General features: G+C 40.9%; 2 protein-coding genes and 1 pseudogene across 2 annotated transcripts in view; 2 read left to right on the forward strand and 1 right to left on the reverse strand.

Moving 5' to 3' along the window:
• The window catches only part of LOC134867653 (histamine N-methyltransferase-like), a 41,700-nt gene that overhangs the window by 5,169 nt on the left and 11,046 nt on the right, over positions 1-25,485 (forward strand). The gene's annotated exons all lie outside the window — the stretch shown is intronic.
• Positions 8,014-9,930, forward strand: LOC134867447 (uncharacterized; annotated as a pseudogene).
• On the reverse strand, positions 11,789-17,357 carry LOC134867449 (uncharacterized). The gene is made up of 7 exons (XM_063888011.1): positions 17,311-17,357; positions 16,593-16,682; positions 16,027-16,280; positions 15,720-15,910; positions 15,512-15,599; positions 12,093-12,286; positions 11,789-11,967 (listed from the first exon to the last, which is right to left on the reverse strand). The coding sequence occupies exons 2-7, from the start codon at positions 16,680-16,682 to the stop codon at positions 11,789-11,791; spliced, it is 996 nt and encodes a 331-aa protein (XP_063744081.1). The 5' UTR covers positions 17,311-17,357.

A 25,485-nucleotide genomic window follows, 5' to 3' on the forward strand; every position in this document is an offset into this window, starting at 1 on the left:
CGTCACCCATAGGTTTCTGAAGAGCTCAAATGAAGCTCAAATGGGCGCCATCTTGTCAGTGCCTGACTCCGCCTGCTCCCGGATAATCCATAAATGGTTAAAGGGTTGGGTTGTGAGTGAAACTGGGGCGGGGCGAATGAAGCCTGGCTGCTGGAACACGCCCACCTACCTCGAGGTTACCAGGGTAGCTAGAAGTTAGGCTACCGGTATATGCTAACCTGAACTGTAACTCGCAGCACTCACCAGACGTTGACATTTTCCTCCGGCTTAATACGTTTCTTGGGGTAAGTTAACCTGACACTATACAACAATACTTCAAACATGTATTTATTTATATGTTATGATGGTAAAGAAAAACTAGATTTGCTGACATTTTGTCAATGTTACTGTGAATATATCACGTTTAAGAACACCAAACACCAGTAATGTTAACGTTTACTTAATGCATGAGAATTAGAATAGATTGTAAATAGTTTGTAAGTATTGCAACCATAGCAATTTTGATTCGGTTTGCCTAGTTCAAATAAAATAAAGTGTGGCTGCGCTATTTAAAAAAAAAAAGTCATATTGGTGCAAAGTTAATGACACTAGGATAGTAGGATAGCAACCGATAGCAACGCTAGCCAATCTAGCTAGCGTGAGCAAGACTACTTCATCATTAAACAACATACTTTGATGGACTTCATTTAATGAACATATTTTCTTTAACATTATTCCCAATAACTATAACGTTAGCTAATTTAGCGGTCATTACTGGATTGCAGTAAAGTTAATCTACCCTACAGCATAAGGAGGTGACCTAAGGCACTCTTAAAATCGATACCTGCTAATGGTGCTAACATATATAATACACTTCAATAAAACATTTAACTCACCGAAAAAAACGAACCACAGAATCCTTGGATGGTCTGTTAGCACAATTAACTGCATAGCAAGACATGTTATCCCTCAGAATTTCGTATTAAAATACTCAGAAAAGCCTAACACGACCGATAGGCCTAGGTCAAGTTCAACGATTTAGAGAGCTGAGTGGATGAGGTGACAGCTATCCCATGCGGCTAACCTTAATATAACAACCCCAGCTGTCACTCAAATCGGCCACGCCCCTAATTATGCAGAACTTTATGGCTTAATATCTTTTGAACTGGATTTTTTAATGAAAATTCACCCCCCTCACAGTTGTCATGAACGCGGAAACTAGCTATACAGAGAAAACCGTTTTTTGAACCAGGCTGTAAACATGTTTATTTCTGCTCCAAAGACATTTTAACATGGGGTTCTATGGGGATTTGCTCTGTTTTGCAGCCAGGCCACGCGGCCATTCGAGGAACTGCAGGTTTTTGGCACTTCCTTATGGGCTTCATTTTGGAGACTCGGAAGTTGCCCCTTGGGTAATATATATATCAACCATGAATGTTACTCATTACGCCACCGACCGGCTCAAACAACGCCCTGCTTGAACCACCTAAGTGTTGTCAGTTCTTGTCAGCTGTTTACAATCACCGTTTAACATGGATGAAATAAACCCCACCCATGTTAACTGGTGATATTCACAATATGACACAGGCAGACGCTGCCAACGCAAGCCTCAAAAACGAATTCAAAAGCCATGTGTTACGGACAAAACACTAACATGGCCACCTCAAAGGATATTGCTTTGGTTTTTTTTGCCTAAAAAAATGCATATAGTGACCATTACAAAGCACATATCAAACGCTATGAAAATAGCCGCTGTGAGATACCCAGTCAAACTGTTCAGACGTTGAAAGAACCAGGTGAATATTTATTATTGACTATTTACTTGTAGCTGTTCCCAATTGAGAAAAACTGTCACAATTGGCTACAACTTCATCACTGGATGAATAGAGGCATGGTTTGACAAGTGACTTTATTTATTTTTTGGCTGTCAAATACATGCAGGACAGTAATCTTTGTCCACAGGTGGTTCCCCCACACAAAGGCTGTGATACCAGCTTTTACAAAGCGTGCACTCCGTCTGGAAGAAAAGGGCAAACAAAAAGAAAAAAACGATATGCTTTAGGACAGTTGTATAATAAAACATTACAATAATCAACTTCAAGTGCTTACCCATTGGTCATGGGTGTCATGTTCGCCACACACCCGACATAGCTCCGACAAATCATCTGATTACAGATAGCCATGTTATTGGCTGGAATAAATAGCACTTGCATGACAATAACAACTGAAAACAAAGTAGGAACCAACCCGATTCCTTGATGAGCTGTTGGGCTATGTCCATTCGCAGATGGCTGATCCCCTGCTCATCAAAGGGACCAGCCACCAGTTTCATCAACAATCGACAAAATAAGTCCATAATTACCAGTTTCCAGAGTGTCTGCTTGTATTTCTTGTACTTGTGAAATGTAGTGCTGGACTGAGGTGGGGATGGGGACTGAGGTGAGGATGGGGACTGAGGTGAGGATGGGTCAGTAATTGAGGATGGGGAACCAGTTTGCCATTTGTGCGGCACACGTGGTGTTGGCTCTATGGCCGAGTTGGTCTATATACTTTATGCAAGGTCTTGCCCTTCTTTGACATTATGTCATCACTTTTTCCATCCATGCTGACGATTATAAATGGCCCGTCTAAACAGCTATATATATATATATAGCCTATATATATATATATATCCTTTACCACCTAATTTGCTAATTGACTTCATCCAGTGATCAATTTCAATGTCATTGTTACTGTTTTTCCCAATTGTTGGGAACAGCTACAAGTTAATAGTCAATAATAAATATTCACCTGTTCTTTCAACGTCTGAACAGTAGCTCAGGCCATTAGCGGTAAGGCAGTGGATTAATACCTTTTGAAAGGATGACTGGGTTGTATCTCACAGCGGCTATTTTCATAGCGTTTGATATGTGCTTTGTAATGGTCACTATATGCATTTTTTAGGCAAAAAAACAAAGCGATATCCTTTCAGATGTCCATGCTGGTGTTTGGTCCGTAACACATGGCTTTTGCATTCGTTTTTGAGGCTTGCGTTGGCAGCGTCTGCCTGTGTCATATTGTGAATATCACCAGTTAACATGGTGGGGTTTATTTCATCCATGTCAAACGGTGATTGTAAACAGCTGACAAGAACTGACAACACTTATATGGTTCAAGCAGGGCATTGTTTGAGCCGGTCGGTGGCGTAATGAGTAACATTCATGGTTGATATATATATTACCCAAATGTACGTGTTTGAATCCTGTCGCTGGAGTATGAATATTGTTTATTTTCATTTTTATTTTTTGGCCAGCATATTTTCTGTTGTCTGTAGGTGATCTCGACATGTTCATTGTACATGAACTGGTGATGTTAGCGTTTTTTCGCCGAGGTTTTCTACATTGTCTGGTCACACTTCAGACACACAAGTTACGTGAAAATTACGAACCTGTCAACCACAACATCTGGCGGAAAAGGTAAACAAACTCAACCAGTTAAACCGGAATCCAGTTAAACTGGAACACCGGCAGAGACTGAAGAGGGACTGACCTGTGACGAGGACAGTGCAGCGTTGGTCGGAGCAGTCTGACTCTGCTCTCCGCCACTGCTTTGGCATCACAGAGTGGTGTGTGTTTGAGGAGGACGACATAAACACACACACCGACGCGGTCATTTGCTACATCGGCAAATGCATCGATGACGTCGTGCCGCGGATTACTGTACGGACATTCCCAAATGAGAAGCCCTGGATAAACGGCGAGGTCCGAGAGAGGCAGAGAGAGGCACACACACCCATCACCATCGACGGGACTCCTGTGGAGAGAGTCAGCAGCTTCAGGTTCCTCGGGGTAAACATCAGTGAGGACCTGACATGGACACATCACACCAGGGTCATATCCAAGACGGCTCGACAGCGGCTCTTCTTCCTCTGCAGGCTGCAGAAGTTCAACATGGACTCCAGGATACTCTGCAACTTCTATAGGTGCACCATCGAGAGTATCCTGACTGGCTGCATCACCGCCTGGTATGGCAGTTGCACCGCCCTCAACCGTAAGACTCTACAGAGGGTGGTGAAAACTGCTCCGCACATCACCAGGACGGAGCTGCCATCCATGGAGGACCTCTACACCCAGCGGTGTAGGAAGAAGGCCGGTAGGATAATAACGTTGTATATGCTGTGCATATGACCAATAAAGCCTTGATACCTTGAAACAGTTAAAAAGATAAATAAATACTGATTTAAAAAGCTGTTCAAAAATATGAATGCTGCTTATAGAGATAAATAAGTATACTTATGTCAAGATACAAGTTCATGATGACTAATTTTGTTTAAATATTCGTACTGTAAATGTGTACACCGCCATTTACAATGATTGGAACAGTGTATGCACTGCATCTGGATATGTATGCAGAGAATCAGAGTAGAGTAGTAGAATGTCATGTGATGAATATGGATACAGTAGTAATTTAAATGTATTTGCTGCACCATGCGTGTAGATTGTTTTTTGCTGGATCAGGGATTCATCTCTACTAGGGCTGAAACGATTCCTCGAGTAACTCGAATAACTCGATTACTAAAATTCCTCGATGCAAATTCTCTGAATCGAGGCTTCGTTTCCATATAACTAGCTCTATATAACGGCGGCGCTCTTATGTTTCTCTGGGATGATCATTAGTGGGACTACGCTGTGTTGATTTACGACACAGACGTTGAAAGAGAAGCTCCGACGACTGACGTAAAGTAGACAGAAACGTAATTTGAGGGCGCTAAAGTCAAAATGGCGGAATTTAAAAAATAGCGAGCAGGGAACGGAAGAGACGGGAACAAGAAAAACAAATAAATTGTCAAAAGTTTGGGATCATTACACACTGAAAATGGAAAAAAAAAACAGTGAAAACTTGAACTCTCGTACCACAACAGTACTCCACGGAGCGGACCCGACACAAAGTAATGCTAATGCCAACTTTCTGAACCTAGGGGAAATGTGGGTTGGTTTCTTCCATTAAGGTTAAAGGCGCTACACATACAACTCTACACAAGTTAAATACAAGCCTTAGAAAAGCATGTCTCCTCCGCTTTTACCTTTAACACTGATATTCACATACTGATACAATATATTGATCAGATAAACAAAGGATATTGAAAGCTGCTGGCCTACCTCTGAGTGCTCAGACAAAGTCACTGTCACTGTTATATGAACTATTGGCTCCATCTTGAGGACATAAGCAGTAACTTTCTGAAAAAATGCACATTCAAGAAAAAATGGCATAAAAAAGCAGATCAGTGATCTGTTCATTAATGGAACATAATAATGGTGAACAAACACAAAATAAACTTCAGCAGTAAATTAAACTAAATGCATTGCTGCTGTATAAGGTATAACATTAAACTGAACATTAACGGAGCTATACAAACAAAACTGTATGTACACTTTAAAACCGCAATCATATTTTGAATCTACACTGGACTGCACTAAAATGGGCTTAACAGTTGCTTCAGCTAAGACTGTTTGTTTGGCTTTTCTATTTTTTGAAGGCTGCTTTTGACTGCATTATAATCAATCTGTTATTTTTCCCTTTCCATGGGAAAGTGGCTGACTGCTAGACCTTTTGTCTCACCAGGTAAAGAAAGACAGAATTGTGGTTCAGCTATCCACGTCAATTATAAAAGGTTGCTCTAGAAAAGCATCAAACAGAAGCAGACTACTATACCAGGTGTGAAGTTTGTTGAAGCAGTTTTATGCTACACACATGAAAATGTTGCTTTTTTTCTTACAGTTAAGAATAATATCTATGGGTAAAGGATGGGAATTGGTCTCACAAGTAATTTGTAAAGCTCCAGATATTTCCTGAATTCAATAATCACTTTAGTTAAGAAGATAACAAAGCTGTCCTATCAATGTATTTATATTCATTTAGTAAATACACAAAACACTTTACATCAGGAGTCACAGCAGTCAGCACTGAATAATCCTTCTTACATTTTACTATAAGGTACTTTTTACAAGCTTTAAACATCACTATATTGAATGACTGAAATTCAATTTAAGGAGCATTCTCAAGAAGCTTTCTAAGAAGCTTCTTGAGCCTATTTACATGGATTTTGAATTATCCAGATGTCTTGCAGCCCTTTCCTGAAGGTAATGGGTCACAGTGGCATCCTACTGATGAACTAAAGAGCTATTGTATTCGCAGATGTGTTTTAAAACGTCCTAAGGGAAGCTTTTTTGCTCCATATACCTACGGTGGTCCTGAAGTGCAAGTTGAAACGAAATTTCACAAAACACTACATGTCACAAAACAACAACAATTCACATAACACAACAACAATTCACATAACACAACAACAATTCACATAACACAACAACAATTCACATAACACAACAACATTTCACAAACTCAACATTTCACAAAGCATTTTCAAGTTTCAAGGTTTTATTGGTCATATGCACATACAACATATATGCTGTGCATATGAAAATCTTATATCCCATGCTCCTCCAACAACTCAACTTTCATAAAACACTACAACGTTTCACAACACACAACGATATTAGGCCCTAAATCAGTCTTTCTCAAAGAGTGGTCCGCGGACCACTGGTGGTCCGTGAGCGACCCCTAGTGGTCCGTGAGTATTTTGGTAAAATGTCACATTTGAAATTAATATATTATACATACCTGCAAACTAGTCACCTTTCGGCGAAATTCGCCGTTTTCAACTCAAAATATGTCATTGACGTGAATCGTGTAGATCCGAAGAGTTTTTTTTTTTAGGGGGGGGGGGGGGGGGGCTGACCGACGACTGACCGACGACTGACCGACCAACCATAGACTGTATAATGAGCAAGAAACAAGTTTGCTATCAATAAATAAAAGCTTTGTTCAAATGACTCGCGTTCCACGACCACTGACCAATCATAAGCAAGATAAACCACAGCGCGTTTTTACCCATCGGTCCCTCTTGGAGTGGAGTGCTCAGTCGTCAGCGAGTGGTTCTTCTGGACAATTTTTGGGATACGTTACAGATACAAGTTTTGAGGTAAATCTAGTAGCAGGTACTCGGGCAAAAACATTGTATGCTGTATCATTTTAACATTGCTGAAGTCAAATTATTTGAGCCAAATAAAGTGTATTAACATGCTAAAGCTTATCAGCTTGTTAGGTTGCTAGCTAACCTCAGTGAATTGTGTTAAAGTTAGCCTAGCTAGACCAGTTCTACGTCACCTCGTTCAATGCGAAAAGAATACGTTTGTGAAGGCTGATCTCCACAGCATCCGTCCTGTTACTGATATTACTGGCGGCTATGTCATTGTGGTCAGATCTGAGAGGGATGAAAACGAACACGTAATGAACAAATACACATCCGTGTGTGGTTTAGTGAGTAGCTGGTAGTGGTGCAACGGATGATCCGTGATCCGTTCGGATCAATTATTTCGGTTTTGCATTCATCAACTTTTTAGTAGCTACGAAAAGTTTGGAGTTACGAACAAAATCTACAAACGCTGGCGACCGTGTGTAGAGTTAGTTTACAGTAAGCACATATAACGCTTCACTGTTGGAAATGACATTATTCATATTGCGCTGTGTTATGTACACAAGACGCAGATGCCTTTGAAACACGCGATCTAAAAACGAAAACATGTTTTATATGTAGTAACAATTGTTGGCAATTGGCAGGTTTAAGATCCAGATTAGGTTCATGGTTGTGAATTATCTATGTAAATCGGCTCTATAGATTACACGTTCATTCTACATGTTGAATGATGATAGCGTAATACAAATATAGGCTATACATACAATGACAAAACTGAATCCGTGTATCATTCGTTCATTTGTTTTTCCGATTTAGTTGAGGATTGAAAAAATGAAAATAGCATTTGATTTCTCGTTTTTCCCATTTCAAAACCAAAACCAGAAATCGGATTACGGTTCGTTTTCTCGTTTTTTCGATTATGCACCCCCAAACGGAAAATGGAAAATGAAACAATCGGATAACAAATGAACGAATGATACACGGATTTGTTAGTTGTCAGGGAAACCGATCGAGAGCCAACAACTGACTCATGCCACAACTGATCTGTAAGGAAACATGGCTAATTTGGAGTCTCACTACGAGATGATAAATCAACTCTTTCTGTCGGGGAAAACTCACGCCGAAATGTCTGAGACATTGAAGAGTATGGGAATTAAGGGGTCCTCGGAGATGTCGGTGAGGAGATTCTGTGGCGACGTTGGGCTGAGACGGAAGGGGCACATCACAGACCAAGAGCTGGAAGAAGCTGTCCTGACATCTATTCAAAAGGTGAGTAAGCCTAGATCTAGAACTAGGCATTTGTTTGAATATTATTGCCATAGCCTTATGAATACCGAAAACGATTCAGGGCCAGATGAGCCCCAGATAGGAAATAGATCGGGCCAAACATATTTTGCCGTCTGGGCTAAACCGTAGCCGAAATAGCCTAGCCTCGGCCTAATAATTGAATGTAGGCTAGGCTACACACTTGTAATCCTTTATGACTTTATTATTAGGGTATTTGTTTGTTTGTTTAGTTGTGTGTTTATTTACTGTCCATAGACCGGTCCAACGTACGGACGGAAATTTATGACAGGGTAGCTGTCATCTGTGGGGGTGAAAGTGGGTGAACCGCGAGTGGGAAGGATCCTACGAAACGTCCATCAGCCCTACAATGAGCTACGTCGTGAGGTAGGCCTAACGAGTGCGCAAAAAATAAGCTCTAAAATTGCTGACATCATGAATGTTAACTTAATGTTGTGTGTTTACTAGGCCTACATAGTAATCATATTTGCAAATAACGTGAATGTTTCTGTTGATGTTATTGTAGGCCTATTTTTCATTGATTGGATTGTACTTCTTTTAGGGAGCAAGAAACCTGAACCCAGTCCCTTATCACGCAGACTACACGGGCCATAAATTACACATGGACCAAAACGAAAAGTTGGGTATGTTCGGAGTGACCCATGTGTTGGCTGTAGATGGGTACAGCAGTAAAATTATGGCTCAATTCACGATGCCCGTGAAGAACAATCTGATCATCTATGAGGAAGTTTACAGGCAAGTTGGAAATCCTCTATGTCTACATCAGTGTTACATGTGTGCTCAAAAGCAAATGTACTACACAAGTAATAGCCTACAAATGATTCATTAATCCATTCATTAATGTCATTAATTAATTAATGCCAATTTACACTGCTCTTTTTCATTTCTTTCTTTCTTTCCTTCCTTTTTTAAATACAGGAAAGCAGTTGTCAACAACGGAATGTGGGACCAGATTAGAGTTGATCACGGCAAGGAGTTTTATTTGACGTTATACATGCAGGAGAAGTTGGCTGAACATCGACACAACACCAATAGACTCCCTTACCTGCAGACAACCTCTTCAAAGGTATTTTTTTCTAGTAGTACTAGGCTACTACTACTACTACTAGCCTACTACTACTGGGATCTGTCTTCAGCCTTTTATTACTTTTGGGTGGTTAAAAAATGTCTGAAATGTCATATACAAAACGTTTTTTTGTGTGTGTGATTTAAACAGAATCTTCGAGTGGAAAGAATTTGGCCAGAGGTCAACAACCGGGTCAACTATCCCATCAAACAGGCCCTCATCCACCTACAGGACCAGGAACTAGTGGACATGCAGGACAACACAACTAAATTCTGTGTGTCAAACTTGGCCTGTCAAGTCAGTGCAATAGGACTTGCTCGAGTTGTGCAGTCCTGGAATGCACATAGGATACCAGGTAAAGTGTAATAGCTTACAAGTGTAATAGCAGTTTTTCACTGACCAAAAAAAAGGGAAAAAATTGTATAAAATGTAAAACTTTTTTTTACTCATTTTAGGCAGAGGGATACCAAACCAACTTGCGGCTGCTAGGTGTCCAGCCAGCTGTCCTGTAGAGCTGCTGCCCAATGCTGCTGAGGCAGCACATACAGTGGGGCAAAAAAGTATTTAGTCAGCCACCAATTGTGCAAGTTCTCCCATTTAAAAAGATGAGAGAGGCCTGTCATTTTTATCATAGGTATACCTCAACTATGAGAGACAGAATGGGGGAAACAATCCAGGAAATCACATTGTCTGATTTTTAAAGAATTTATTTTCAAATGATTGTGGAAAATAAGTATTTGGTCAATAACAAAAGTTCATCTCAATACTTTGTTATATACCCTTTGTTGGCAATGACAGAGGTCAAACGTTTTCTGTAAGTCTTCACAAGGTTTTCACACACTGTTGCTGGTATTTTGGCCCATTCCTCCATGCAGATCTCCTCTAAAGCAGTGATGTTTTGGGGCTGTTGCTGGGCAACACGGACTTTCAACTCCCTCCAAAGATTTTCTATGGGGTTGAGATCTGGAGACTGGCTAGGCCACTCCAGGACCTTGAAATGCTTCTTACGAAGCCACTCCTTCGTTGCCCTGGCGGTGTGTTTGGGATCATTGTCATGCTGAAAGAGCCACCCACGCTTCATCTTCAGTGCCCTTGCTGATGGAAGGAGGTTTTCACTCAAAATCTCACGATACATGGCCCCATTCATTCTTTCCTTTACACGGATCAGTCGTCCTGGTCCCTTTGCAGAAAAACAGCCCCAAAGCATGATGTTTCCACCCCCATGCTTCGCAGTAGGTATGGTGTTCTTTGGATGCAACTCTGCATTCTTTCTCCTCCAAACACGACGAGTTGAGTTTTTACCAAAAAGTTCTATTTTGGTTCCATCTGACCATATGACATTCTCCCAATCCTCTTCTGGATCATCCAAATGCCCTCTAGCAAACTTCAGACGGGCCTGGACATGTACTGGCTTAAGCAGGGGGACGCGTCTGGAACTGCAGGATTTAAGTCCCTGGCGGCGTAGTGTGTTACTGATGGTAGCCTGTTACTTTGGTCCCAGCTCTCTGCAGGTCATTCACTAGGTCCCCCCGTGTGGTTCTGGGATTTTTGCTCACCGTTCTTGTGATCATTTTGACCCCACGGGGTGAGATCTTGCGTGGAGCCCCAGATCGAGGGAGATTAGCAGTGGTCTTGTATGTCTTCCATTTTCTAATAATTGCTCCCAAAGTTGATTTCTTCACACCAAGCTGCTTACCTATTGCAGATTCAGTTTTCCCAGCCTGGTGCAGGTCTACAATTTTGTCTCTGGTCTCCTTTGACGGCTCTTTGGTCTTGGCCATAGTGGAGTTTGGAGTATGACTGTTTGAGGTTGTGGACAGGTGTCTTTTATACTGATAACGAGTTCAAAAAGGTACCATTAATACAGGTAACGAGTGGAGGACAGAGGAGCCTCTTAAAGAAGAACTTACAGGTCTGTGAGAGCCAGAAATCTTGCTTGTTTGTAGGTGACCAAATATTTATTTTACCGAGGAATTTACCAATTAATTCATTAAAAATCCTACAATGTGATTTCCTGGATTTTATTTTCTCATTTTGTCTCTCATAGTTGAGGTATACCTATGATACAAATTACAGGCCTCTCTCGTCATTTTAAATGGGAGAACTTGCACAATTGGTGGCTGACTAAATACATTTTTGCCCCACTGTATGTACGAGGAGGAGATGGGATCATCTCTGACTTGGGTTTCAGCCTTTGGCTCTGACCCGTTTTCATCCGATGAACAGAGAGGTCTAGCAGAGCGTTTGGGGGAGAGGTACCCGGACATGTCTCATCTCTTCGATACGGTCGTTAACCAGGACTACACCATGTTTCAGGAGGCACTGCTCCATCTAATTAATGTCTCTGACATGCATGCAACATTGTAAATAAATAAATACATATGAATCGTGTTAAAATCAACATCGTTTTGAATTATTTATTTATTTTAAAAAAGCTTCCTCAGCACTGCCAGGGCCTCGTCCAACCCAGCCACTTCATTTGTCTCCCTGTCTTGACACCGACACTTCGGGCAGTAGTCGTGGCTGTGTTCCCACTGTTGAATGCACGACCTGCATCCGATGATGCTTCTGCAGCAAGATGAAAAAATGGGTTTTTCCACAGGACCTGTAGATTAAAAAACATAACATTTTGGTAGACCTTAATTGTTTTTCCTTAGGCCTACGTGTTTAGTTTACCTTCTTGACTTGAAAATCAACTTGATAATCAACTACAAGTAAAACTGTACTAACCTGGGCACACAAGGCAGCCAAAGACAGTCTTCAGGGCATTCACTTCTCCCTCTTGTAGGCACAGTAGAGTTGCTTTGCCAGTCCCTTCTGTTACCTCCTTGATGCTCTTGGTGACCTCCTTCAGGCCCTGGTCTGCCTCGATCACCTCCTCTATCTCGGCCACCACATCTTGAAGACCAGTGTCTTCTCTACGACTGAAAAAACATTTTGAATTTACAATGTATTATTTATTATTGAATAATGGAAAATATAAACAAATGACTGGGAATTTACAGTCCCCTTTAAGGCGAGAGGGCACACCCCCGAATGCCATTTATCTCAAATGTGGGTGATTTTGAGATTGTTTCAGAATTTGATCCATTTACATCAGTCTTTCTCAAAGAGTGGTCCGCGGACCACTGGTGGTCCGTGAGTGACCCCTAGTGGTCCGTGAGTATTTTGGTAAAATGTCACATTTGAAATGAATATATTATAACTTTAAAGTGTTTCTCAAACGGTCTTAAAATGACTAGTATAGAGTGTAGCATAGATGTAGCGTAGCTAGGTTACGATCTTACGTCATAAATGATTTGCGCGGTCAATTTGAGCTGTCAACTGACAAGATGGATCGATGGCTAAAGACAGGGTCAGTTAAAAGAAAATTAAATTACAAATCTGACGTGACAGTCAAGGTGCATCGTCCTGATGCAGGAGATCCAGCAACTACAAGTGGTTCAGCAGCAGCGACAAGTGATTTTGTGTGCGTTACTGAGTCCCAGGAGAGCAGTTCCCCGTCTAACCACCACCCGGCTGAAAGCTGTGAAACTCGGCTTGATCGCGGAAAGTCCAGCGCTGAAGTGAAGAGAAAATATCACAGCGACTACATAAAATTCGGATTGTTGGCTAACAAGGCTATGAAACCCGCCAAGCTCAAGTATCATTTTGAGAGCAAACACAAGGATTACATCGGGAAACCTTTAGCATTGTTTGAGAGAAAACTTGATGAACTTAAAAAACACATGATGAAGGCGCCCTCACATTTTTTTGCGAAGGGGGAAAATGCGAAGGCTACAGAGGCATCATACAGGGTATCCCTTCTCATCGCAAAAACAGGGAAACCTCATTCGATAGGTGAGAATTTAGTCAAACCAGCTCGCCAAGGTTATGGCTAATAACGAGAAAGCAAGCGACGAAATTAACAGGGTCCCCCTCTCCAATGATACTGTCCAGCGGCGAATAACAGCCATGGCCGAAAATGTGAAAGATCAGCTGATCACACGTTTACGCCAAAGCCAGTTTTTCGAACTGCAACTGGACGAGTCAACTGATATCGTGAATGAGGCGAATCTGCTGTGTTTTGTAAGGTACATTTATGATGGCGGTGTGCAGGATGAATTTCTGTTTTGTCGTTCCCTGCCGACCAACACCACAGGGGAAGCCATTTTTGACTCAGTCAACGATTACATCCTGCAGAATAATATCGACTGGACACGATGTGTTGGTATTTGCACAGATGGTGCAACTGCAATGACTGGGAAACACAAGGGACTGGCAGCGCGCATACGCGCAGTTGCACCTTGCGCCACAGCAACACACTGTTGCATTCACAGAGAACAGCTGGCTGTGAAAAAAATGCCACCATGCCTCAAATCAGTACTGGACGAGTCTGTGAAAATTGTTAATACAATAAAAACCAAAGCACTGAACACACGTCTTTTTAAAGCTCTGTGTGATGAAATGGGAAGTGAACACACAAAACTGCTTTTCCATACTGAAGTTCGCTGGCTGTCGCGTGGGAAAGTTCTCACCCGTCTATTTGAACTGCGCGATGAGGTGATGTTATTCTTGCATCATACTGATGAACTGTATGACAGACTGCATGATTTCCAGTGGCTCTCAAAATTGGCATACCTGGTCGATGTCTTTAGCGCACTCAATGCTTTGAACTTAGCGCTGCAGGGAAAAGCCGTCACCGCCTTCAATGTGCAGGACAAAATTAAAGCTGCACGCCTCAAGGTGGAATTGTGGTGTGTCCGTCTGGATTGCCAGGAGTTTGACTGTTTTCCCACGCTTGTGGATTTTCTCCTCGCTGCAGATGAAGAGCTGGACGGCGGCACAGTTGCAGCCTTCAAGGAACATCTGCAAGGCCTTCACTTTCAGCTGGGAAGATATTTCCCAGAACTAGATGCAGGCTATGAGTGGATCAGGAATCCATTTGGGGACAAAACGCACATCGAACACGTCAGTTCCAAGCTCCCATCAAGACAGGTTGACAGCCTTGTGGACATCGCATCTGATGGGACACTGAGGACGACTTTCAGAGAGAAAAGCTTGACGGACTTTTGGGTCCACGTCCAGCCTGAGCACCCAGAGCTGGCTGACGCTGCTCTGAAACTGTTGATGCCGTTTCCAACCACCTACAACTGTGAAGTTGGTTTTTCTACACTTGTTGGTCTGAAAACAAAGCAGCGTAACAGGATCAATGTGGACTGTGATATGAGACTAAAACTTTCCAGTTTGGATCCAGACATTGTTTCACTGATGTCTCAGCACAAGCAGGACCATTCCTCCCATTAGGTAGCAACAGAGACACGCAGTGTATGAGTGAGTAAACAATGCTATTTGTAAATGTAACAGTGTAAATAATTACTTTGTGTTTATTGTTAAATTCTTGTTAAACTTGGGCCTGCAACCATAGTTTTACTGTATTTTATTTTTGAAAATACACAGCAGAAGTTTGTGTCGTACTAAATGCGGTGCATTTTGCGTATCTCTCTGTTCGCTCGGACATAAACTCAGTAATAAATGTAGTCTATGTTTCATATGATGTGTAAAATCTATCAGCATTTACCGTTTAAATCGCATGTGAACGAACTGCTTGTAGAATCCGTAGTTGTATTTGTATTGTTGATTTAATGTGTGAACGAGCGATATAGAGAAGGTCACATAAAGCTGTTATTATTAGGCTGTAATTTGTAATATACTGTTGGAGTAGTAAGCAGGCCTATTGTATTTATTCTAGTTTATATTTAGTTATATTTGGTGTATATTTAGTTATATTTGGTGTATATTTAGTTATATTTAGTGTATATTTCTCCTTCCTTCTTTGTATTGAACTGTTGCACCTCAATTTCCCTCAGGATTAATAAATCTTGAATCTTGTTTTGGGATATTGGGGGAGTTAGGTGGTCCGTGAGTATTTTTTTATTGGTTAAGTGGTCCTTGGTCTGAAAAAGTTTGAGAAACACTGATTTACATGTCTTCTTTCAAAATAGAAAACTTGCCATACAAAAAAATTTAGGTTTTTATGCCCCTAATAACTGGAGAAGTTTCAAAGTCCTGCCTATTAATCCGAATCTAGGTGTGCCCTCTCGCCTTAAAAGACTAAATTAAATTGAAATACAGCATTTAACTATTTAGATGTTATGACAAAAGACTACCTTAGCCGCCTCCTTTTGCCAAGCTGTCCCAGCTGAATCTCAGGAACAGCAAAAATCTTCCTAGAATTCTGCTTCCAGAAGTTGGATCCTACAGTGACAGCACAAGAATACAAATATCCATAATATAATACAATTCCTTATTATTTTTTATTATAGTTCTTTATCTTTACTTCAGCCAAACTCAAGTAAATGACCATTTCAGATTTACCTCTGGTGCCCTCGGAGTCAAGAATGGCGTTCCCCTGGCCATCTGTGAGGATCATTTCCTCCGCGTCGCCAAGTGCCTCCACAACCTTCCCCAAGATGGATGGCACATTAGTCTCAAACTCTGAGAATCTGACTGTCACAGTTTTGCTGGTCTGCAGCCTCCCCTCCATCACCTCACCGATGTAAATATTCCTACACATACAGTACAACCCCAATTCAAAGAGTTAGGACACTTGGTCATTTGTGAATGAAACCAAAACACCAGACTTTTTGAAATCATTCAATCATACATTACTGTTATAGCCTACCTTTGAAATGCCTTTGTTCTCGCGACAGCACTGGCAACAGGCCGCTGAAAAGCAAAACGTGGACGTTGGTCCGCTGCTGCTGCTGTTGCTGTTGCAGGTGGTGGTGGTGGTGCTGCTGCTGCTGATGCCGAGGCATCCCCATGCACCTCGTAGTGGCCCCGGTCCACCAGATCCACAGAGATGAAGTGCCCGTTCTCCTCTGGGAAGATGGCGATGTTGTGGTCATCTGTTAAATAAATAGTGTCCTTCTGCACCTGTGTGATAAGAGATGAGATTATGATTTGTTACATATAGGGGAGACCGGGGTAAGTTGAGCCACTTTTTACATAAAGGCGTAATTTGAGTGATAAAGGCGTAATTTGTTTCAAATCTTCACATCATACCAAATTTCATGTGTCATGTTACTATTAATGCAAAAACTAATTGATAAACTTTCATGGTTAAAATAATATTCTCTTTTTAAATATGTTTTTCAGGTGGCTAATCTTACCCCATGCATGAATAAAATTGTGAAATAAAAATTAAATAGTGAAATTAGACAGGATTGTGTGATATAGGCTACTTACTTGAAAGATGACAGCTATTTTTTCGGTCTTGAGGTCCTCTGGTCTCACTGTGACCCTCTTTTCTCTCAAAAAAAGTACGTAGGTATCCATCTGCATTATAATAGTAAACGTTGCATCAAATATGGTTGTAAAGCGCTGAAGGTTTATCATGCTAGGCTATACTTTGCATTGAAGCAGTTAACATCATAACGCTCTGTTTTGTACAGCTTGAAGGAAGAGTGGACAAGAACAATGCAGTGGTGAGATCTTCTTATGTATTTATTCTAATGTCATTAGTTTCTGTTGTTTTGTAAGGATGTTATAAGTCTAACAAGCAGCGTGGAACAAGTGGTGATTGGAACCCAGTGACTCCCGCGGAAAGCTGAATGAAACTAGACGTTCTAGGCACGTTAGCTAGTTATACAACAGCTAACTTCATATTCAGCTAACAGCGGCAGTTTCAGCATGTCAAATAAACGTAACAGACGGCCTGTATCTTTTTCAAAAAGTTAATATTTCGTCTCATCGCTGCTAAGTTGGGTTTTTATCTCTCTCTCTCTATATATATATATATATAAAGAGACAACACGAGAGGAAAATCGGTCCACAGTCTGACTGGGGTGTTCTTTTTAGGTTTTCAGTTCCCCCAAGAGCAATGTCTAGCCACATCATTAAGCGCACAATGGAATAATTGGTGTAGCACTAACTATGTCCTGTGCTTTGTTGAGAGTTCACTCACCTCAGAAGAAGTAGTAGTATCGCGACGCGCTCTCTCTCGACTCTGGCACCTACTAACCCAACAAAGTTAACGTCGTCTCTAGGGCGGCGGGCTTTCAGTGCACGAGCTTGCCGAAACGTTCTGGTTCCACTTAAAGGTTTTTGGGGGTACGCGTTAACTATTCGGTCCGTCAAACTACCTGGTTGTAGGCCTAACTGTGTTACTGCATCATCACAACATTGCTATGAGAATGCAGAGTCTCAAGTAAGCGATTAAGACTGTGTCATTACCATTTTAGTGACAATAAGGTTATGGGTATCACAAAGTGCCTTTGGGACATTGTAATTCCTGTTATAAAGTGATGTCAATGCTCCATATTGCAATGTAATACATATGTAATGTATATACTCATACCTGGTTTTTTTCTGTCTTCTTCCACAGCAATGTGATGTTCCTGATTTGGGATCTGCTTCTCTTGCGTCTGTTTCCGAAGAGTCTTACTTTGTTATCCCACCGGACAGTGTCCTTCAAGTTCCATTGGATAGGCCACAGTTCTCCAAGACTTCATCTTTATACCTCAACATTTTTCTCTGCAGTCTATGACATCACTCCTGCTTAAGCTTCTCTACGCTGACTACCATAAGAATTAAGATTTATGATAGAGGACCCTCTCAACCCCTTCATCAACTCCCACCAGACAGGAGATTCAATCTACTACCACCAACTACAAGAACTCCTCAGCAGAAAGCTTTCTTAACGGACAATAAAGTTTATTTATCTATCTTATCGTATTGTTGTATTTTGTTGATATCACCCACGTGATAAGCAGTGTTGGGAATAAAGCATTACAAAAGTATTTAATTACTGTAATGCATTATTTATTTATTTCCTGTAACTAATGTAAGGCATTGCAGAGGGGGGAACTGTAATATATACTAGTTACAATGCTAGTAACTTAAGTTACAATACGTTTTACTGTAACCTGGATTTTAATGGTGTTCAGTGTGGTGGGTCAGAAAGCTATTCCTGAACCTGCAATTTTTTTAGTCTGTTAAAGTTACTTAAGTAATGCAAAAGTAATGCCTTAGGCCTACATTTTAAATAGTAATAGGCCTATGGTAGTGTAAGGGTTGAAAAGACAGTAGGCCTATGCCTATTGGGTAGGCCTGATCAGTAGGCTGCTTTACAGTTTTTGAGTAACTTGCCCAACAGTGGTGATAAGGTGATTTCCTAGGTCTACTCTTGTATGCCTATGGACTTTCATGGGTATTTCATAGTAAGCTAGCCTGATATCAGCCAACAACAACAATGCACATAACAATGACAGACCTACGCGAATAGGCTACGATGGAGATTGCTAAAGTAAGGATTAAACATATGACGTATTTATTTAGATCAAATGCTCAAAACCCCCATGTTACAAGCTGCTTCATACAGTAGGCACCGATGATCTTTTACCCTGTGGCTCGCGATTGTTTGGTTTCCCTGACAACCAAACGAGCCCTGCCAGCCCAGCGCAAGAATCCGTGTATCATTCGTTCATTTGTTATCCGATTGTTTCCTTTTCCATTTTCCGTTTGGGGGTGCATAATCGAAAAAACGAGAAAACGAACCGTAATCCGATTTCTGGTTTTGGTTTTGAAATGGGAAAAACGAGAAATCAAATGCTATTTTCATTTTTTCAATCCTCAACTAAATCGGAAAAACAAATGAACGAATGATACACGGATTAAACTGCCGTGGGCGATATGTTATCCGTATCCTTTAGAATTAATGTTCAATAGCTCTATGCCAATGGGAACAACAGAACGTGTGGATTACATATGGACCAATGCGACACGTTCATTACCGCCGTGGACCGATAAACACTCAGTAACGTACGCACACCAACCGGCATTTGCGTGTTTAACACCTTGTTTAACACCTTGTTTAACACTGGCGTTACCGCTGCTTAGCTTAAATAATGAAGAACTGCTTTTAATTACGACTTGGCCGAGATCTTAACGTGCTATTCATGCGTTTCGCATGAATAGCCTACTACTATAACTCGGAGCGGAGCAGGATATAATGCGCATGTGCGACCTAGGCAACGTGTACAAAGGCTGGGGGGGGGGGGTTTAGTTTGTCACCTTTTTCAGCACTTCTGAGTTTGCAGGTATGATTATAAGTTTAAAGTGTTTCTCAAACTGTCTTAAAATGACTAGTATAGAGTGTAGCATAGATGTAGCGTAGCTACGTAGCTTTGTAGGTTACGATCTTATGTCATAAATGATTTGCGCGGTCAATTTGAGCTGTCAACTGACAAGATGGATCGATGGCTAAAGACAGGGTCAGTTAAAAGAAAATTAAATGACAAATCTGACGTGACAGTCAAGGTGCATCATCCTGATGCAGGAGATCCAGCAACTACAAGTGGTTCAGCCGCAGCGACAAGTGATTTTGTGTGCGTTACTGAGTCCCAGGAGAGCGGTTCGCCGTCCAACCACCACCCGCGGTCGCGGAAAGTCCAGCGCTAAAGTGAAGAGAAAATATCACAGCGACTACATAAAATTCGGATTTTTCTGGACTGGAGATGAAGAGGATCCCAATCCACACTGTGTTTTGTGCTACGAGTCTTTGGCTAACGAGGCTATGAAACCCGCCAAGCTCAAGCGTCATTTTGTGAGCAAACACAAGGATTACATCGGGAAACCTTTAGCATTGTTTGAGAGAAAACGTGATGAACTTCAAAAACACATGACGAAGGCGCCCTCACATTTTTTTGCGACGGGGGAAAATACGAAGGCTACAGAGGCATCATACAGGGTATCCCTTCTCATCGCAAAAACAGGGAAACCTCATTCGATAGGTGAGAATTTAGTCAAACCAGCTGCCAAGGTTATGGCTAATGTATTGTTTGGGGAGAAAGCAAGCGACGAAATTAACAGGGTCCCCCTCTCCAATTCGCCTTATTCACCTGGCGGCCATTTTGAAACTCGAACGAGGCTGAGGGGTACACAAACCCGGAAGTTTGACTCCGACGCATACGATCTATGGAAGATTCAGCAGCACCAGCAATGGAAACTCCAGTGTGGACCACCAACCTTTCTTGTTTGCCAAAATTAACAATTCAAAATGTGGAGCAGTGGGCCAGTACCGACTGCAACATCCCCCGGGCGGTGTTAATTAAAGGATACAGTACTGGATCGAAGGTTTTATCCACGACATTGAAGGTAAGAATGGACGCTAATTTACCTCAGTTTCTGCTAGCGTGTAGCAGCTAGGGGTAGTAAGCTTAGCTGTGATATGGAGTTGTTGACTGTACTATGTTTGATTTTATTTAAAACTTAACATGTATTTAATCGACAGTTAATAGGAGCTGTTAGAAATAATCAATATATTAGAGCGGAACTTTAAAAGATAATTCACTGTTTCTGGACGGATCATATTTGTCCATTTCCGGTAGTATTACAGGATGTTGTTTTTAGCCTCAGATAGCATAAAGCTAATATTGTTTTGTATATATGAGTAGAGGGAGAAGGACCAGTGGAGTTGCATACTAAACACACCGCCTCTACCTCTCACTCATTGATGCTGCAATGATACAGTTGCCTGTTTAATAACTGATAAACCTCCTAAGAATTGCATAATAGACTATCGTAGATGACAGCTCCAGGACTTCGCTAACAAGATGGCGACGGTGACGTCATAAGAGGACCCGCCCCGACGACGTCAGCCTATAGAGGAGGATCCAGCCCCCCGCTACCAACCAATGAGAGCACGACAGCGGGGCGCGTCTGATTTTGAAGTTGTTTATTGTATGGTCGGAAAGGGGTGGTTCTATAAAACATGTTAGGATTGTGAAATCGAGCTCTCTTTTGTTCCGGACCGCCAGACAGTAACTACTGATGAGCTCCGCTCAGTCAGTGGCCTGTGGACGCGTGTCCCGGGCTATTGAGCCACAGCTGTGAAGCTTTTGTAAAACCTACCGCTGCATCCTTTTATTAAACACTCCTTTTATAACTTTTAAGGGAGTTTTGCTTTCTTTATTTTAAACCGTCTCCTGGGCTTCAAATAAACGAACATTTCTTACAATTGGTGACCCCGACGTGATTTGAAGTGCCAGGACGAGACGGGGATTTCGCGGAATCGGCATAAACTCCAGACACTCGGATTGGATCCCATTTAAAAAGGTGAGCAGTGCCTGTTTATTTCAAAATCTGCATAGTTTATATAGCATTTTGATATGCGAGTGTCTGGAGGTGAGTCGTTAATCATGAACTGGCTATTTAAGGTTAAGAACTGAATATATTGAAATTAACCGGGGTGCGGTCCTGGGTTTTCAAAAGTTTTTGTTTGTTTGTTTTGTTTGTCTGTGTTTGTCCTTTTTACGCCGGAATTAGAATGAGATTTAGGTAAAATTAATACGTAAATATCGATTAAAGTTCGGTAACGTAGTGCTAATTAAAATTGGCAGCGTAGATTCAGATTAAGGTTCTGGAGCGTATTTCGGCATTGATAGTATAATTTTGTGATAAAGTAAGTTTGAAAAAGTCCTAATAGGTTAAGGCCTAATCGAGTGATTAGTGAGTGGGTCAGTAAATGTAATCTTTGCGACAGAATTACGTTGAGAATTGTGACGACATTCCAATAGTCTCTGATTAGCGTGTTGCGTTATTGAACAGTCATAGTTGGCAAATAGTGTTAATATTAAAAGGAAGACCTCTTTTGTCTGAGAGGCGTAGCTTGGGGTTAAATTCCTCGAGACTACTGTTTGTTGAAGGGAAGAAAGCATGGTGAGAGCACAGGTTGGAGTCCTGACGTCATTACTGATTCTGGAACTTAACAAAGCATAGTTCATAGATTTAGAAAAGATTTGTTTTATGATACCAACTACAACGAGAAGAGCTGAGGTTGAAGTCCCTTCTCTATCTGCGATTGTTTTGAAGAGTACTTAAATTGTTAGGGCATGGAGAATTTCTAAATTATTAGTGTAGGGTTAAGTGTTATGTGTAATCGTAATCAGAGAGGGTTTTTTTTAAAGAACCAAGCAGTGTTGGGCCTTTTTGAACTGTGCTGTTTTGCTTGAAACCATCTGGAAACGGGTTCTCTATTCCCCTCCCCCAAAGTCCTTTGTCTTTAATAGGCTAACCTAGTTAGCGTAGTCTGTTAGCATCAGCCATTAACAGAAAACTTCAGAGGAAGTAATGGTCAGAGAGGCTAAACCAGTCAGGAAGTAGCCAATAAAGACGGGGCAGAAAGAAAAAACAGCGCCCCTACTGGAGGAATTAATATATATCCAGTATTATTTCAGGAACAAAATAGCACCCTCTGGTGAGGGTATTGAATAGTGTACATTGAGGTCCAAATGGTAATGACAGAAATCTTGCAAGAGAACGCACAAACCATCCGGGCAACATGCGGTTATATGTGCCAACTACCAGCAACTCCCGCAGAGTTTTGCAAATAGATGTGTCTCTGTTATTATGGTAGTGATTTTATATTGTTTGGTGGATCCGGTATGTCTGGACCTATTGGTTAATCTCACAAGAGATGAAAGAACCAGAGAGGTAATGAGTATGAATAACAATAGAGCTAAGGCTGATGTTTATCTTCAATCCAACACCAGTTTTCCCATATGGGAGTTACAGTTTAGGACAGATACATTGAAATTAAGAATGACAAAAACAGAGAAAGCACAAATGGCAAGAACACAATTACACTTTAAAAGAGTGAATTCTCTACCAACAAGAAGCAGATGGTGGGGAGTTAGAGGTTAAAGGATGAAAGGTTACTAAGATCACAGAAGAGAGGTAACTCTCTGATAAGACTGAGAACAGAACAGGGGGGTGAAGCTGTGTTGAGCAATAACCATAAAGATAAAGCCTGTTTGAGTAAGAGAGGGGATTAAGACCATTAAGGGGGGTGTAGGCGACACCCAAATCTTCTTGTAAGACCAAATGCTGTTATCATCTAAATTAACTTTGATGTTTTTCTCACACAGAGAGGAGACTCAGGAGTCATCTGTCTGTAAGCAGTAGAGAAGAGAGGAGAAACATTTTACAGAACGGGAATTAATTATAAGAAAGTGCTGTTAAAAGAAGTTTAGCGATTATTAATATAGATAAAAGTGTTAACACTAGTAAATATGAAGATAAATACAGGAGTGAATCGTATGACTACACTTGAATCATTTACATCTTAGTGATCTGTGAATATGCTCTGCTGGGTTGTACAGGCTAAGTTAAAGGGATTTTAACTTTTTGAAAAAGCATTGGAATGTTTTTATAGTAGAAGAAAACAGAGACCGTACAAAGATAATGTGTGGGAATATGGTTTCTGGATGTGAATATTTGAATTATGGGAGAAAATATTTTCCTAAAGGAGTTAAGTCAAATGCATTTGAGAGATGTTATTATTAGACATTAACTTGTTATTACAGTAGATGGCATTTAATACACAAGACAGAACACATGCTTAGTTAAAAAAGTGAAAATTAAGTGGACTTATTTAACCAGTGTGTTGAGATTCATAGATTTAAAGAAAGCTGCCACCTGGACTGCAGCCTCTGCAATCTGGTGACAGACCCATGTCCTCCTGAAATAATGCGAAAGACCATCCCCCACGGAGATTTCCTGACTAATTCAATAAGAAAGGAAGGCAAAAGCAGGGCTTTGTCTAGAACTGCATCCGTCTGCTTCTCCACCCAGGTCAGCAACAAACATGCATCATGCTGATTGACAGAGATCTACTCATCACCAGTCCCTCTGATAAGAGCACAGAGGTCCAGAGCAACAAGGGTTGATTCAGAGCACAGATTCTGATGGACAATGAGACACATGAAAACGGGGTTCCGTCTCCCATGAAAGACATCAAGAGCCGGTGATCGAGCAGACCCATGCTGAAATGAAAATCCGCACAAGGAGAGAAGCTTGATGTGGAATGCAGGTTCAAAAAGTCAAAGACTGTCAAAAACCAGATGCACAGGAAGGGGCGAAAAGGTCAATCTGCAGAATCTAAGGAGGTCGGGGTCATCAAGCCAGAGAGCAGAGGTGGCAGGAAGGGGATTTCGAATGGGTGAGTTTGTGTAAACACATTCACTCACATAAACACATAAGTGGAACACATTTAAAGAATTTGAATTGACTTTGTAAATTTAAGATCAAATATCGAATGTTTTATTACATAACATTTTATAGATTGGTAAAAGATAATTGAAAAAGGGAAGTTTTTAAAGTAAAGGAGTAAATAAATCTGTAACACATTATTATAGGGGGAAATTATAGAGATAAGCAAGATCCACTACACTTTTGGTAGAACCTGTTCAGGAGTCAGGAGAACAGGGTAGGAACATTTTAATCATGTTAACCTATTATTATTATTTCAGAGCCTATATTGAGGTGTGACTTTGGTAAAATTAAATTGTGGGAGTTTTGATCTACAGAAGGAGAGAGATTTAGTACACACTTGATCTCAGATCTGATACTTAAATGAAACAAACTTGTTATAGTGATAACTCCAACATTAGATACCAGACCATGTCCAATATAATTAACCACGTGAATGGAAACCATTATTAAAGTCATTCCTACTTTAAACATTCTTATGGATTAAAGGTGTAATTGTAACATGTCAAAGCTCTCATAGTTCCACACATTATTTTCCTGATTAAAGACTTGAAATATTTTTCAAGAAGACTGAAATTGATAATAAATAATGGAGTATATTAAGAGAATCGAGCAGAGTCATACAGATCCTAATAATGTTTTGATTTAAGATAGTGGGTATGTGAAGAGTATTGGAAATAAGATCTATTAGAGATTTTTGTATGAATTCGGTGGTGATAAAGATCCAGTAGTTTAAAAAAGGAAGTGATGGCTTAACAATTACTTAACTTAACATGAGGGAAGCAGTTTTTGTTAATGTAATCTAAGTAAAGTATATTGAAGTAAGTTGTTGTTGTTCTTTAGAAGGTTTCACACAAGCTGCGACACTAGATGTGTGCAATATCTCAACAGTTTTGACATTATATATTGTGGTAATAAAGCTGTCGCTTTAGGAGGTCAAAAAAGCAGTGACCTACACATCTGGCATATGTTCATTTGACAGGTTAATGTGAGTAGATTGGAATGTGCATACGTCCGGGACGTCTACATAAACACGGCGCTGTCCTAATAGAATGATAAGACATATTTTAAAAACAGTACTAATTAAAAG

This window comes from Eleginops maclovinus, chromosome 7, assembly GCF_036324505.1.
Source record: "Eleginops maclovinus isolate JMC-PN-2008 ecotype Puerto Natales chromosome 7, JC_Emac_rtc_rv5, whole genome shotgun sequence".
NCBI classification, from domain to species: Eukaryota; Metazoa; Chordata; class Actinopteri; order Perciformes; family Eleginopidae; genus Eleginops; species Eleginops maclovinus.